General features: G+C 42.2%; 2 protein-coding genes and 1 long non-coding RNA gene across 3 annotated transcripts; all 3 read left to right on the top strand.

Annotated features, from left to right (window-relative positions):
• Positions 1-995: 995 nt before the first annotated feature.
• On the top strand, positions 996-6963 carry LOC145711974 (tight junction protein ZO-3-like). Its single transcript, XM_081789662.1, is given in 15 exon segments — positions 996-1137; positions 1184-2030; positions 2157-2404; positions 2470-2734; positions 2811-3059; positions 3178-3316; positions 3318-3553; positions 3633-3829; positions 4087-4336; positions 4380-4623; positions 4666-4965; positions 5013-5181; positions 5229-5357; positions 5401-5604; positions 5692-6963. Coding segments are annotated over 15 exon segments (3609 nt in total). The 5' UTR covers positions 996-1074; the 3' UTR covers positions 5761-6963.
• A 1066-nt stretch (positions 6964-8029) lies between these two features.
• On the top strand, positions 8030-8754 carry LOC145711543 (uncharacterized). The gene is made up of 3 exons (XR_014135194.1): positions 8030-8251; positions 8332-8400; positions 8539-8754. It is a non-coding gene; the product is annotated as an uncharacterized LOC145711543 (long non-coding RNA).
• A 755-nt stretch (positions 8755-9509) lies between these two features.
• LOC145711510 (ciliary WD repeat-containing protein ctxp80-like) lies at positions 9510-14021 on the top strand. Its single transcript, XM_081789206.1, has 9 exons — positions 9510-9590; positions 9913-10015; positions 10347-10504; positions 11085-11193; positions 11943-12122; positions 12484-12596; positions 12673-12784; positions 13195-13359; positions 13639-14021. The coding sequence occupies exons 1-9, from the start codon at positions 9534-9536 to the stop codon at positions 13743-13745; spliced, it is 1104 nt and encodes a 367-aa protein (XP_081645332.1). The 5' UTR covers positions 9510-9533; the 3' UTR covers positions 13746-14021.
• The last annotated feature ends 358 nt before the right edge of the window (positions 14022-14379 follow it).

Consider the following 14379-nt stretch of genomic DNA (forward strand, 5'->3'; position numbering starts at 1 on the left):
CCAATATCGCACACGCTTCAAAATTCTATCAATCACATTTTTCGATTCTTTCATAATCAACCTGCAAGGAATTTCCTGATCAGAAATTTCTTTCCATGTGGAAAAAGAAACAAAAGGAAGAGATGTTTGTTTAATCTTGGAATAAGGGACTGTGCGACTGCGCGAGCGAGATTCCCTTGAACTTTTTGAAATTTTTAAGATTTACAAGACCGGCCTGACAAATGCCAAGAGTGGTTTTTCGTTGTTAAAGAGTGAAGTCGCGTTCTGAACGAGTTGATCTGGAGTTGATTCCAAAAGAGTAAAGATTAGATAGAGGAAAAGAGAGATTTTCATTGAAAAAGACGACAAATATTTGCCTACTACTGTATTAACTATTCAGTGCCGAAAAGTAAATACGTATGAATCATTTTTATCCGCTGAAGTTTGACGGTTTTCTTCTCTTTTTTTAGAGATTGATTTAAAATTCATGTTATTTGTGGTCCTCCATGATTTTCCGCTCTTTTAATGACCCGGGTCGCCCTAAATGTCACGGTCAACGTTCTACCATTCTGAGCGGCAAAGTGGCTAATCCCCCTCAGGTCCAGTGTAGATCAATCAATTTTTGGGGGAGAAGATGTGTGCGCTCCTCAAACGCGCGCGCCAAGGGTAAACGCGTCTCGTGCGTGTCGTGTTTTCTGCAGCTTTTCTTTTTCGCGTCTTTAGCTTTTTATTTTACTCCCTTATATTTTCCCACCAACGCCGAGGTTCTTAGCCATGCAGGGCTGCATCGGGCTTGGCGGCGGATAATTTTGCCCTCCGCTTTTTTGAATCGAGAGAAAGTGGCACCGGAAAACGCACCCTCGAAATCGGAGTGATATAATTTTCACAAATGCGCCCCGCCGTGAACAGTAATGACTCGCCAAAATCGTTTTTGATTTATTGCCTTCAGCGAAATCGCCCCGCTCGGTGTGAACTCGAGCGTTTTTTTGCTTCCTTTTAAAAAATTTGAATCAGCTTTTTCTTTATCCGTTTTGACAACAATAGAGGCTCGAGGAACAACGGGAAGATAACAAGGTTTATTTCAGATCAGTTCGGATGAGCGCCTCGTATTCTCGAGAGCGGCTCTACGAGAGTGGTCAGATGGAGATGGTCGATGAGGTACGTTTCCAGCGATCTTTACATCATTTTCATGTTTTCTGTCTAGGTAATCTGGCAGCAACACACATATGTTCTCGAAAAAATGCCAGCATTCGGCTTCGGCATCGCCGTTTCCGGTGGAATCGACAATCCAACCGCCCGCACAGGGGACACTTCCGTAATGATATCCGATGTTGTCAAGAACGGCCCGGCCTGGGACAAACTTCAAGTTAACGATCAACTCCTCCAAGTTAATTCGATGTCAATGGAGAACGTGACGCACAACCAAGCGATAGGCTTTCTGAAGAAGGCTGGTAGACGCGTTGAACTTACTGTGAAAAGAAAAGCGATCGTCAAGGTGCCGGCGCGTCTTGGAGGGCGGTCGACCTTGGGAAGAAGCCGACATCATTCAGAATCGAGAGATTCGCGCGACAGAAGCTATTCATCAGACAGAAGACGGAGCAGATCGAGAGGAAGGAGCTACAGTCACTCAAGATCAGGCTCCAGGTCGTACAGCTACAGTGATGACTATAGCGACGATGACAGACGATCATACCACTCAAGACGATCAAAACGAAGCGAAAGAAGTCGTCGTTACTCCGGCCAAAGTAGAAAGAGCCATCGATCGCGACAGGACTTGACCGACATTTCCCCACTCTCTCCCGATCGGCCAGACGCGCCCACTGATTACAATACGACGCAACTCCCCGTGAAAGCTGCTCCTCCAGAAACGGTGATTTTGAGCAAGGGCAAAATGGCAAAGGCATCGTATGGCATCAGACTTGGCACGCGTATCTACATCCAAGACGTTCAACCCGGCTCTCTTGCGGACCAAAAGGGACTCAAAAGCGGAGATATTGTTCTAGCAATCAATAGCAACGGCGTTGATAATAAATCTGTCAACGAAGCTATTCAGGAACGCGGCTAACTGAAACTTAATTGAATAAATAGGGTATCATCATGCTCGTTTTTGTTGAGTGACCTTCTTTTCGTTATCTAATTAGGCTCTTTGGCGAGTCATCCTTTCTTTAGTCGAGAAAAGTTAATTTCTGGCAAACAAAATCAGCTTGCTCTGGTCGTTCAAAAACAAGACGGCGGCACTGTAACCATTCCAAACTCAACGTCAAGGCCAGCATCGCGCCCGAGCTCGAGGAGGCCATCAAGATCACCCTCTCGATCAAGAACTCCTTCCAGATCGCGATCTCCCTCTCTGCCGCCGAAAGAAGCCTCGCCAGATCCACCAATTCGAACTAACAAGGAGAGTTTTTATTTTCAGTCGATCTCATTTGTCATATTTACTCGTCCACGTGGTCGAGATAATCCTAATTGATCAATTTGTAAAACTCATCTAAGCCCAGCGGCTTGCCTCAATCGGCCGTGGCCCTTCCCGCGATGGCCAGCGCCGTGCCGCCTGTAAAATCGGACTACGGGACGCCTGACTACGGCGAATATCAAGACTCTGCACTCGTGAATAGAACCGCTCCAAGAGCACAAGCTGATGAGAAACCCCGCCAAATTATTTTCATAAAAGCCAAAAATGTTGGAATCCGCCTTGCTGGTGGAAATGACGTTGGTATTTTTGTCGCATCGGTTCAGGAGGGCTCCCCAGCCGCCCAACAGGAATGGCATTGAACAATTTTCTTTTAGAAAATTTCTGCTTGTTTAAAATCGAACATATTTTATCAACGCCTTGAAGGGTCTTAAAATGGGAGATCAACTTCTCGAAGTCAACGGAATAAGCTTCAGACAACTGACACGCGAGCATGCTGTATTAAATTTGATGTCTCTCCCTGTTGGTGGCGAGGTTTGCATCGTGGCTCAGTCGAAACCGCGACACTATGAGTCGATTCTGGAGCGAGGAACTGGAGATAGTTTTTATATCCGAACCCACTTCAAACGAGATGCTGCGCAGAGCCATGAGCTTGGTTTCAAAAAGGGTCAAGGTAAGAACCGAAGAACGAGGGGTTTCGTGCGATGACGCGAGATCTAGTCATCGCAGTATTAAAATTCCAGGGCTCTTGACTATTTATTCCAAAACAAAACATGACTCCCTTTCTTTAGTGTTCCTGATCACAGACACACTATACCAAGGCATTGTTGGTCATTGGCTTGCTTCCCGCATCGGGACGAACTCGATCCAAGTGGAAAAGGGCGTGATCCCGAATCAAGTCCGCGCCGATCAGCTCAAACAAGTCGAAGACAAAAGCAGCGCAAATGCGCGCCGCCAAAACCGGTCGTGGTATCCAGGCGAAACTCTTCAAAGGGAAGAATAAAGGAAATGATGCGCCACCAGCGCCGATTTCTGGAGCCAAGTTTGACTCGTATGAACGCGTGGTGCTCCGAGAGGCTGGCTTCAAACGGCCCGTTGTTATTCTTGGAGCTTTGGCGGATATAACGAGGGAATTGTTGGTCGGCGACTATCAAGATAGATACGAAGGTAAACTTCAAAGACATCGTCCGCGTCATATCGCTCCAAATTTCGGGTTCAGCTAATTTCATAAATTACTGTGATTTAGTTGCCCGCAACGACTTGGCCCACCCAGATCTCCAACAGAAAAGTCGCAGAAAGGGAATCATTAAGCTCGCCGTTATCAACGAAATCATCGAGCGGAATAAGCACGCAGTCCTCGATATCACGCCGACAGCTGTTGATAAGCTCAACTATTCTCAACTCTACCCAATCGTTATCTTCCTCAAGGCCCCATCCGCAAAAGTAAGCCTTACAAATCCTAACATAAGGATTACGATTAAACATACTGTCTCCCATACAGGTGTGTTATAATCAGCACTTATCATTATTTCATAATCCAAATTCAAAACAAAATGGAGCTTCTTATATTAAATCTTAGGCATCTGGCTTGTTTTAGAAAATATTATGCCACTATTTCGAGGCGAAATTCATGATCGTCTAAATCATGTCCAACACAAATAACTTAAACTTCTTTGCCGCGTGCTCACCAAAATTCTTAGGTCGTCAAGGACCTGCGACAGAAATACTCCGTCTCTACCAAGGAGAAATCCACCAGCTCGAAGAAAATGCATGAGAGAGCGCAAAAGCTGGAACGCGGTTACAACTACTTGTTCACTGACGTTATTGATCTAGCCGCACCCGACTGGTTTACAAGGGTGCACCAATCTATTGCTGATCAGCAAAATGGACTTGTTTGGGTATCAGAAAAGGTCGCGGCTCCTGAAGAAGACGACGAAAATCTCGATCAAGGTGAAATTAATTTTCTTTCTTCAAGCTTTTATTCATTTATTAGATCAAGACGATCGTCTGAGCTATGTTTCTGCACCCAACTCAGAATACTCCGTCACCACCATCGGCTCTGAAATGAACAGATCGAGAAGAGCCGACGACTACGAGTCGGAAGAAGAGGATGAAAATGCAGAACCATTCCAGTTTGATGATGATCAACAAAGCTATCGTAGCGACAGCAGATACGGCAGAGACGAGCGATCTAACTCGGAACTCGCGCCGAATGATTATCTGTCAAAAGCGAAGAAGTCAGTTTAACTCATTACCTTCCTATTTACAAATCTCTTTAGTAATATGAGACGAGTTCCTCGCGATCCATCTCCAGAACTTCCTCCTCCTCCAGTCTCAAAGCCTCCTCTTCCCGATTCTTCCGATGAAGATGTTCCAAAGCTTGCCTACGCATCACCCGCAATGACGAAAAGCTCCTTCCCTCCTTCTCAAGAGCGAGAATACAGTCGCCCAGCGGATCCAGCTCCAGTGTCCAGTAGAAACGACCCTAACCGCTTGTCCGATCCAGCGAAAATCCCCTTCCACCAGAGGCTCGACATGTTCAAGCAGCAGGATAAAAAAGAATACAATAATTACGTCAAGTAAGCCACGTTTTAAATCCTTCTAGTGAGTAACGGGATATTCGTAGATCTATTCGCGACCCGCAGCCAGCTTTCCAGCAACGGCTCGGCCCTCGACCTTTCAAAACGAGGCCAGAGCAGCAGACTTATGACTCGGGGGTTGAACGAGATGATCCGAGAAATCCACAGTCGCAGTCTTCTATTCCAGTTGTGGAGGATGATGATAACGATCCAGAGGTACTTTTATGTTCAATGAATTCAGCGATAAACGATGTTGTGTGTAGGTTGTTGCGACTGCAAGAGGAACTTTTGACGTTTCTGGTGGTGTTCTATCGTCAGTTGAAACTGGTGTCTCAATCGTCATTCCACGAGGAGCAATTCCACCAGGGATTCAACAAGAAATTTACTTCAAGGTATAGTCAACTCACTAAAGCATCTTTGTCAGTACAATTTCAGGTCTGTCGAGAGCTCCACGAAGGCGTTCCGCCGCTTGATGAAGAGCGAGGGGAGCGATTGCTATCACCGATGGTGATGTGTGGCCCCCATGGATTGCGCTTCAACCATCCCGTCGAGCTACGTCTTCCACATTGCGCCTCCATGACTCCGGATGGCTGGAGCTTTGCCTTGAAATCGAGCGACAATGACAACGCTGCTAATCAGGTATTCTAATTATGACTACACTGAACTTTTAATTGGATCTCTATCTTTTTGGGGATATCGACCTTTTGATTAACCTTGTGCTTGTAGTGGCAGAATATGCAACTGGGCGACCAAGTCGGGCAGAACTCCGTGTCCGTGTTAATTGACCATTTCTAACCTCACAACGCGCCGTGGTTAACAATACCAGCCAGGATGCCAACCACCGCTACTAGAATTTCCATTCGCCAAAGCGCCAAAAGTACGATTAACGAGCTCGTCTCCCATCAACAATTAATAATATCGCGATCCAATTTCAACAAAATACGAAACAAACGACATATGTATGAAAAATAATGACACACTGTTTACGCTTGCAACAAAAAAAAAAAACGAAACTGCTTTTAACACGAATCATATTTTTTGAAACGCCGAACCCCAAAACCAACAATAACCCTTGTTAGATATTATCATTGTGCTATTTCCCTATATTTCCCTTTGTACGTTACTCTACTTTGTTCCCTAGAATATTATAAAGCAGCTTTATATTCTTATTTTTTCTCGCACTCAAAATCATTCCTCATGATGTCGCAATTTGCTCGACTTTCCTACATGGTTCAAAAAACGCTTCTAATCACCCCTTCTTTTGTTATTACTGATATGAATTATACAACAATGAATTCAAATAATTTCTCTCGACTCATTTTCTCCAAGCAGGATATTGTTCATCTAGTAAAAATTATTTTGTTTCCGGACTCAGCATCATTTTGCATTCACGACCTCTTTGCAGTACGAATTGATTAAAATTTAAAATTAGACCAATCTCCTTTTTTGTCCATAATTATCCACTACTATCAAGTACTGTGTTTTCTATTCAATACGTTTTCTTCATATATTTCAGCTTCCTTCATCATTCAAACTCATTTTCAAGCATTCAAAGCTTATTCTCATATCAGCTTTTTCTCTCCTATTCAAGACTATTTTAAGTTATTTTAAGTTTCCATTGATCTTTAAGTTACTCCAGCCTACTTGCTTGTATCCTTTATCTTCTCAGTTAAATAACAAGTCGCCAAATTCATGAATTGGCTGCTCCCTCTGTGCCTTACGAGCACCCCTTTTCCAGTCAATATTCCCCGATAACAGCATATCCTTTCTTCTAACACTTATCTATTGGCGCAGCCAAAAATAAAACCAACTTACACGAACAGGTTAAATTTTTAACTGCCCACTAGTCTCCATTTTTGTACTTATTCCTTCTTGCTCATATAGATTCATTTCAAGCTAAATCAAGAACAAACACCATGAATTTTCTAAAGCAAAACGAAAATAATTTCTCTGACTAATTTATTTCCGATGAATAAATTTTTTACAAACAGTAAAGTACATGCAAGTTTTTTCAGACCGTTCACTTGAGCTTTTAATCGCAAGTTACCGGGCAAGAAAAAGACAATTCTTTCTGCATTTTTACTTTTCACTTACAGTAGAGCGAACTAACAGTATGTCAAAGCGAAAGAGCACACTTTCAAATCAGTCGAAGATGCCGAGAAACAGTTTTCGCATGATAAGAAAAGGGTAGTTTATGGGGCACTTGTCAGATAACGCGGCTGCAATAGGGTGATTCTCTCTTTTTATCGGAAATTGTAAGACAGCTTTTACTGATATGATGAGGATTTTTAAGTAAACAAGACCCAAATATATCCTTCGATAGGAATCTAGCACAAGTGCAGACAGTTTTACGTGCAGATTTACACAGCAGTTCCCCAGAAGGTACATTCTTCGAACTTTCTTTTTATAAAAATTTTCTTTTGCAAGTAAATAAGGAAGTCCGAAATCCCAAGATCAAAGCAGAACAGAATCTGAACCCAACTCGTCCCCAAAATGCAGCAGCTGCAAACCCTCAAAGAGAAATTGTTCTTCCACAACAAGTCATCGCCGAATCCACCTATTCCCAAGCTCTGGATTCATTAACTTTTTCACGGAAAATTACGAAGCTCTGAATTTTTGAATCCGACTGAAGTGAGCATCACAAGTCACTCGAGTGATGAAGAATCTAAAGACTCGCAGCAGTCGATTAGCTCGGTCAAAGGTCTTTCTCAAGAAGCGACTGTTACCGAGTCATTCCTCAATGAAATTACAGAGGTCGATATTAGAGGCAAGTGGAGTAGATGGCGATTAATCATCTTGTATTTGAAATAAAAGTTCAGATAAGCCCCGTGAATATTATGTGTTTATGCGACAACTTCCTCATTTGTCAGGTGCGTTCCTTCAATTTAAATAGCTATTTTAAATAGCCTATTTAAATTGTGTTTAAGTGCCGGACAGGTTGGAATATTATGCGCTGAGCAAGGGAGATAATCCCAAAATTACTCGAGTATTGAGTAGGGATCATTAAAATTTGTTCAGTTAACCTCAAACACAAGTAATTCAAAATTATCCCTAAAAAGCTACATGGTCAAGGTGAACCGTTGAAACTTCTACAGTGGCACCAATTCACTGATTGTATAGGAGCGTGGGAGCAAGTTCTATTCAAACGTAATGCGAGCGGAACGTGTGAAAAACGGGCGGCATAATTATTGTTTACTTTTTTGGAATATTCTGATGAACTTGTGTGAAAGTAGCGAAGAAAAACGTGGTGATTTGCCGTGGCAAAGCCTTCCCGCTGCTTAACAGGGTATGATTGTTTGTACTGTACCGTCTTAGCTTTGAAAGAATCGTGAAAAATACAGCTCAAGCATAACAAAGTTCTTCAAGGGAAACCCTGCAGTTGAAGTCCCCGAGCTGAGCGCCACTTCAAAAGTATACGACGTTTGCACCGTCAAGGTGAGTTTCCTCGCCACTGATTAAATCATATATTCTGTTTATAATTTGTGCTCATTTCATACGTCCCCTTGCTGCGTAACTTTCGTAGAATTAGAACGTTACGTTCTATGTACTACTAAAATCGACATTTTTTCTTAGTTGAAGTTCTACGAGGAGGATTTGAAGAAGACAGGCGACAGCAAATGGGTTTGGGCAAGATCTGAGCAGCTTCCGAGAGCTCCTGTTAGGATTAATTTGTTGTTCAAAGAAGGAATTACTGGACCCACTTTTCCGGTGGAATATTCTTGCTGCGCCATTCTAGGGATCGGGGTCGGCATCTAACCCGCTCAGGGTCGCGCGTGTTATCTAACCCCAAATTACAGGAATAGTTCAATAACGAAGAAGCAAAAGAGTTACCTTGTTCGCTGGAAACTGCCCTGTTGAAGTTGCATGTTTGTATCTTCTTTAGTTAGAATTTCAAAAGTCGGCTTTACATAGGAAATGCTCAACAGGTGCGGTTTCGGCGAACCGCGTGAACCCCGAATAACCAAATCTTAAAACTCAATCATGAACTCATTTCTTAGCCAGTAAAACGATGGCCATGAACATGATCGGGAACGAGGGTTGAAATTCTTAATAAAATATTTACCGCATTAGCCAAACGCTCCTTGAAGTATCTCTGTTGATAAACGTGGGGCGATGAAACTATCGAGCATCGTTCTGACATAAAAATAGCAGGCCATATGAGGCCAAAGGAAACATGGACTGATAGAGTCTTCTCTGATAACCTGTAATTATTTTCTGAACGATGTTTGATCGGAAAATTCGGTGATTTTGACGAATTGAATTTCAACCCATTGATTTGAAATACCCTCACCTGTCAATTTAAACTAGCGATTCCAAAAGAATATCTTTTGGATGATTTTACACTATTTTTTCATCATCATTCGTTGATGGAATTCCTCATGCCCAAAAAATTAAAACCAACAGCTACCGTTTTCTTGGCACGACGAAAATTCACTGACAACGCTCTTTAACACTTGTTTTGCTTTTCCCATTCCATTAGAAAATCTGAGCACTGAAGAATTGCGAGAAAAGAAAAGTAGTTTAAACATTTTAAATTCAGCTAGCTCTTGTAATTCTACACTTTTAGAATGAGCAACGTGCTCGTCCAGCACAGTCATGACGTGAACTGCGTTGCTGTTTCGAAGGCAAGATTTTTTTTTAAAACCCTAGTTTTTAGGTGAATAATAATCCCTTTGAATCAACACTGGACTGCATACACGTGTAGTATTTTGCGGTTGTCGGGCTTAATTTTTCCGTGCTCTTGTTAATCCACCCCAAACGTGAGCCCCGTGCAAATACGTATACTTTCAGTAGATTCAAAATGGAACATTCGCTACGCTAGACCAGGCCATTTAATGACAGAAGAAATTAAAGTGCGTATTCTCCAGGCTGGGCCACGTAGCAATTGAATAAATAACTCGTCACTATTTCTTCGATTCAATTTAAGTTTTGAAAATCGATTGAAAGGGAAATATCTTTTATGGCTGCTCCGACAAAACGCTCTACAAAAGAGATGATAAGGGAAGTTGCCAAGAAGTTCATAAACACAGTCAGATTGTGACATGCTTAGGCTTTGGTTCATTTAAGCTACTGTAACTCATAAGTTTGCAAAAGTAACTGTACTACTGTCAGGTAGACGATAACGGACACTAATCCGGAAGGTCCTTTCCGGGAAGTAATTTATGCATTAGCGTAAATTTAGGTTACTTCAGCTGCTTTTTATAATCTTCCAACAAAGTGACTCTTGATTTAATTAAAAAGAGATGGTCCGTTTTTTTTCAATAGCCATAATTTTTCAATATCGTTATTTTCCTAACAGTAGTTTTTTCATCGAAAGAAACTTTTTCGATGTAAATTATGATTAACTTACGTATGGAATGCACGGCGAACCTTGTTTACAGATCACGCTGACGGACTCGTGGTTTCCGGCGGACTAGATGGAAATGTGAAGACCACAGATGGCATCGAATTCGCCTCGAAGTTGATTGTAGTGAGATCTATTGCACTCCATCGGAGCGGGAAAAAGATCGCCGTCGGAGGCCCTGATGGGCAGGTATCGGTAAGTTATGAAATCAACCAAACCAATGTCTCGTCTATTTTATAAACAGATCTCATTTCCTAATCATGCCACCAATTCAGGGCACCGTGAATGATGCAAATATTTAATATTCGTCCAATCTTATATTATATAAGTTATACATCCAGCGACGGTAAAAAGCAAAATATATTTGGAAATATTTTAGAAGAACAGTTGGACCGCCGGAATTTCCGGTGCGGTGATAGATTCAGCAGGAAAAAATCGGTTTTGATTTTTTCGAATTGAACCGTTCAATGAATTAAAACACGTTTAAGCTCTTCCGTTTTCATTCACACAACAATATTTACGCGTTTGAATAAGTTTCTGTTTAAAAGCGAATGCGTTCCGAAAACAATTAAAAAGATAAGCCCAATTTCCTTTTAACCACTTAGTTCACCTAAATATGCGTCCTTCCGTATGGCTTGAAAAATTCAGAGTTTTGTTTAACACTCATTAGATTTGCCTTATTTCCGCGCATCCCCCGATGAGAACGGTTGCGTTTCGTTATTTCCTTTGTTTAGTTTTAGAAATTTTTGCCGACTTTGGTGATATTTTTCTTCAGATTTTGGATACCTCCGGTCGCTGTCTTGAGTCGTGGGAGGGCCATTGTGATGGTACCGTCCACGCGTTGGGATGGTTGGGAAACTACCTCGTTACCGGTTCCGCTCTCGGTAAGACTTTTAATAGCACCATCTTGCATAAGTTCAATTTCAACGCTTTTGCTTTCTGAAATTGCATTTAAAATGTAGATTCTTCACGAACTCTTTCGGGGGCGTCTGGTTTGGTGGGCCAGGACGTGGCAGGGACACGATAGGTCTTGATAAATCGTCAGGCTGTGTTCAATTCCCAACCAAGCATATGTGTGGTAGACGTTCTAACCCACATAGTCCGAGTCTGTGAAGCATTGATGTTGGAACCAGTACTCAGTACTGACTAGTGGTTCCTTCTATCTATGTGGAGACATAATAATAGACTTAGTATACCCTTCTCTCTTGAGAAATCCTCCTCCACAGCTGGGTACCTGGGATACCCAGCAAAGTGCCCAGTGATGTCGTAGGCCTAGACTCACTGGGACTTCTGGCTAAGATGGAATGTCGAGGGAAAATGGGAAATCTCCTCGATATAAAAAAACCGCAAATGACGATGAGTCTCACCAGCTCGGGAGGTTCTTTCGGGTCCCCAAGAAGGAGGATGAAGGATCTTGACACTGCCTGGACAACAGTGAAAAGTCCGATGAATCTTCCGCCGCTCGAAAGTTTTGTATTAATTTTCAATAGAAGCAACAATCGTTTCAATTAATTTTAACATGAAAAAAGTTTTCGTGACGGGCCGCTATTAACAGCACGATGCTTCCTGTCTTCTAAGCATCAAATATTATTACTTAGTCAGCACTCTCTTTTTACGAAACATGACTGTTCAGGAGATTTACGAATCTGGGAAACGGAAAAGAAACGGCGTCTTCTTGCCAGCAAAACGAGTATACATGACAAGTCCTTTTCCGGATGCGGGACATTGGCGCTTGACACAAATCCAAATAAAAGTCACATCGTTACAGTCGGAGCAGACAATCTTGGCCACATTTGGTGGCTCAATGAGTCAGGTGAGTTTTGCCTCTTTCTTAGGGAGGATTAGAATCGCATGCTTTCGGCAAATGGAATGATATTTTCGAGTGTTACAAAGCTAAATAACTAAATACGGCTCTTAACTATCATGCGTAAGCGTGACTTTTGTCAAGTGCTTTTAGAAAACTATGAGATCATTCGTTTGCAAAGTGTTTGCAAAAAGTTATTTTATTAATGTCTTTTTTGAGCCAATGAGTTATTAAAGAGCGTTCTAAAGCTCCGTGCCGAAATACGCAATAAATATGAAATAGGCGTAATCCTGCTCTCCTTTGTTAGCTGAGTCCATCTAAGATTAACTGTAGATATGATTATCCATTTCCAAAATAACGATTGATGTAGGACGTCGGCCATGTATCGATCTGGTGCTAAACCTGCGAAGCCACACTGCGCCCGTGAATTGCGTGAAATATTCACATGATCACTGTCTTATTGCTACCGGCTCAATCGACAAGGTGCCTTATTACACAATACATAATATATATTATGAAGAGAATATGAAATGATAAACAAAAGTAACATCGCTCCTAGAATATTTGCATTTGGACAGCAGCAGATGGAGCCCTTATCCGACAGATTGAGCAGCACACAGGCTCCGTTTTGTCACTTTGCTGGAATAGAGAGTCGACATCGGTCATTTCAGGTACAATTTGAATAGGTGAAATAACGGGTCAAGCTGTTTCATACCAAGTTCACGTTTTTCTTGCATAACTTGAAAACGCGTTACCTGGAGTTATGTATATCTTGAAATCAGCTCGGGAATACCTCTGTCGATTCTCGTGGATTTTTATAAAATTCACATGTTGAATGAAATTATTATTCCTGGGCTTATCTTAGGATTTCTTCAGAAATACAAATCCATTTTTCTCGATATCAGCAAACCAGACGCGGTTTCATTTTGGAACCTAGAGTCACTACGGCCTGTCAAAATTATTTGATAACATGCTACCCGGCACCTTGTTGAGCCACCTTTGCTTAGAGCTCTTCGGCATTTGAGAGTTGCGCCTAATATAGAAATTTACAAACTCTTGAATTAGCTCATCAATTTCTCAGGTGGTGCTGACAAGACGGTGCGGCGGCTGTACATCCAGAGTGAAAACGTGGCCGAGCCGCCGGAATTATGCTGCCCGATCACACATTCGCTCATGCTAGACTGTGTCACTGCTGATGACGGGAACAACTACTCCAGAGCCGGCATCGAAGAGTGGTTTTCAAAAGGTAAAGAAAGAGTGGAATAGATTCATTAGAGCGGAAAGCCGGGACTTAGCTACGTAGCCCACTGATTCTCACTGATTATTTAGCCCAGGTTTCGGTCAGATACGAAACTCTTATCTGTGCTAAGCCAGTGTGTCTTTCAACTACGTGCCCAGATATACCTATTTCTGTGGCTTTTTAAGCTCCTTGCGTTCCATTGAACAAACGCAGCCCCTCATGAGGCCACTGCCTTTGTTCAGTGAAAAGGCATTTAATTGGAGTAATTAGATTTATTATTCTTAGGCTCCCAAACTTCGCCACTTACCGGACTGCCGATTAAAAGAGATCTGACGGCGAACTCGGAGATTTCCCAACGGGCGTGGGATTTCGTTAACCAGCAGCAGATATAAAAGTAGTGCGAAGAAAAGAGAAGAAGAAGCAAGAGAACAACTTCTATGTCCTTCCATAGAAATGATCACTTTCTGTTACGTGTTTATCTATCATTTAATTATTGTATATTCGACCATTGTTACTTATCCTTTATTCTGAGTCCCGTTGCCTCAAGACTTCAAACTCCATCTTTTACTTCATTCTCCTTCAAGCGCCCCATTCCTTCCCAAGTCCTTCTTTAGCGATCACATTCCTCGTATGCAAATCCTTTGTTCTACAGAAAATCCCTGCTTCATAAAAAATTCTCGAGTCAGCCTCAGAATCCTTTGCTTTCAGATTGAAGGACTTGAATTCTCATTTCAATTACGAGTTGATTAATGCACACGCCGGAGAGTGGTAACGTGACGAAACATCTTTTGCATATCGCGCGCCCAGACTTTTGTCAAAAAGAGCAACGAAAACGAAAGAGACGGCTAATCGGCTCTCTTCGAGCTCCAACCGGTGCCAAAATGATAAGATACAACTTGAGAGTGCTCCAAGAGCTTCGTTCCAGATTTTCGCCGAATACCATTTTGCAAGTATTACGCTTTATTTTACATGAAATTAACCTGACAGATGCTACCTTATCTTATATTATTCGAAGAGAAATCCTCT

The sequence above is a fragment of the Oikopleura dioica genome, chromosome 1 (assembly GCF_907165135.1).
Source record: "Oikopleura dioica chromosome 1, OKI2018_I68_1.0, whole genome shotgun sequence".
Classification (NCBI taxonomy): domain Eukaryota; kingdom Metazoa; phylum Chordata; class Appendicularia; order Copelata; family Oikopleuridae; genus Oikopleura; species Oikopleura dioica.

Coding starts and splice junctions, on each gene's coding strand:
- LOC145711510 (XM_081789206.1), top strand. CDS start 9,534: ATGAGCAACGTGCTCGTCCAGCACAGTCATGACGTGAACTGCGTTGCT. Junction 10,016..10,346: donor TCAGATTGTGACATGCTTAG/GCTTTGGTTCAT, acceptor CCTTGTTTACAG/ATCACGCTGACGGACTCGTG. Junction 13,360..13,638: donor CGAAGAGTGGTTTTCAAAAG/GTAAAGAAAGAG, acceptor TATTATTCTTAG/GCTCCCAAACTTCGCCACTT.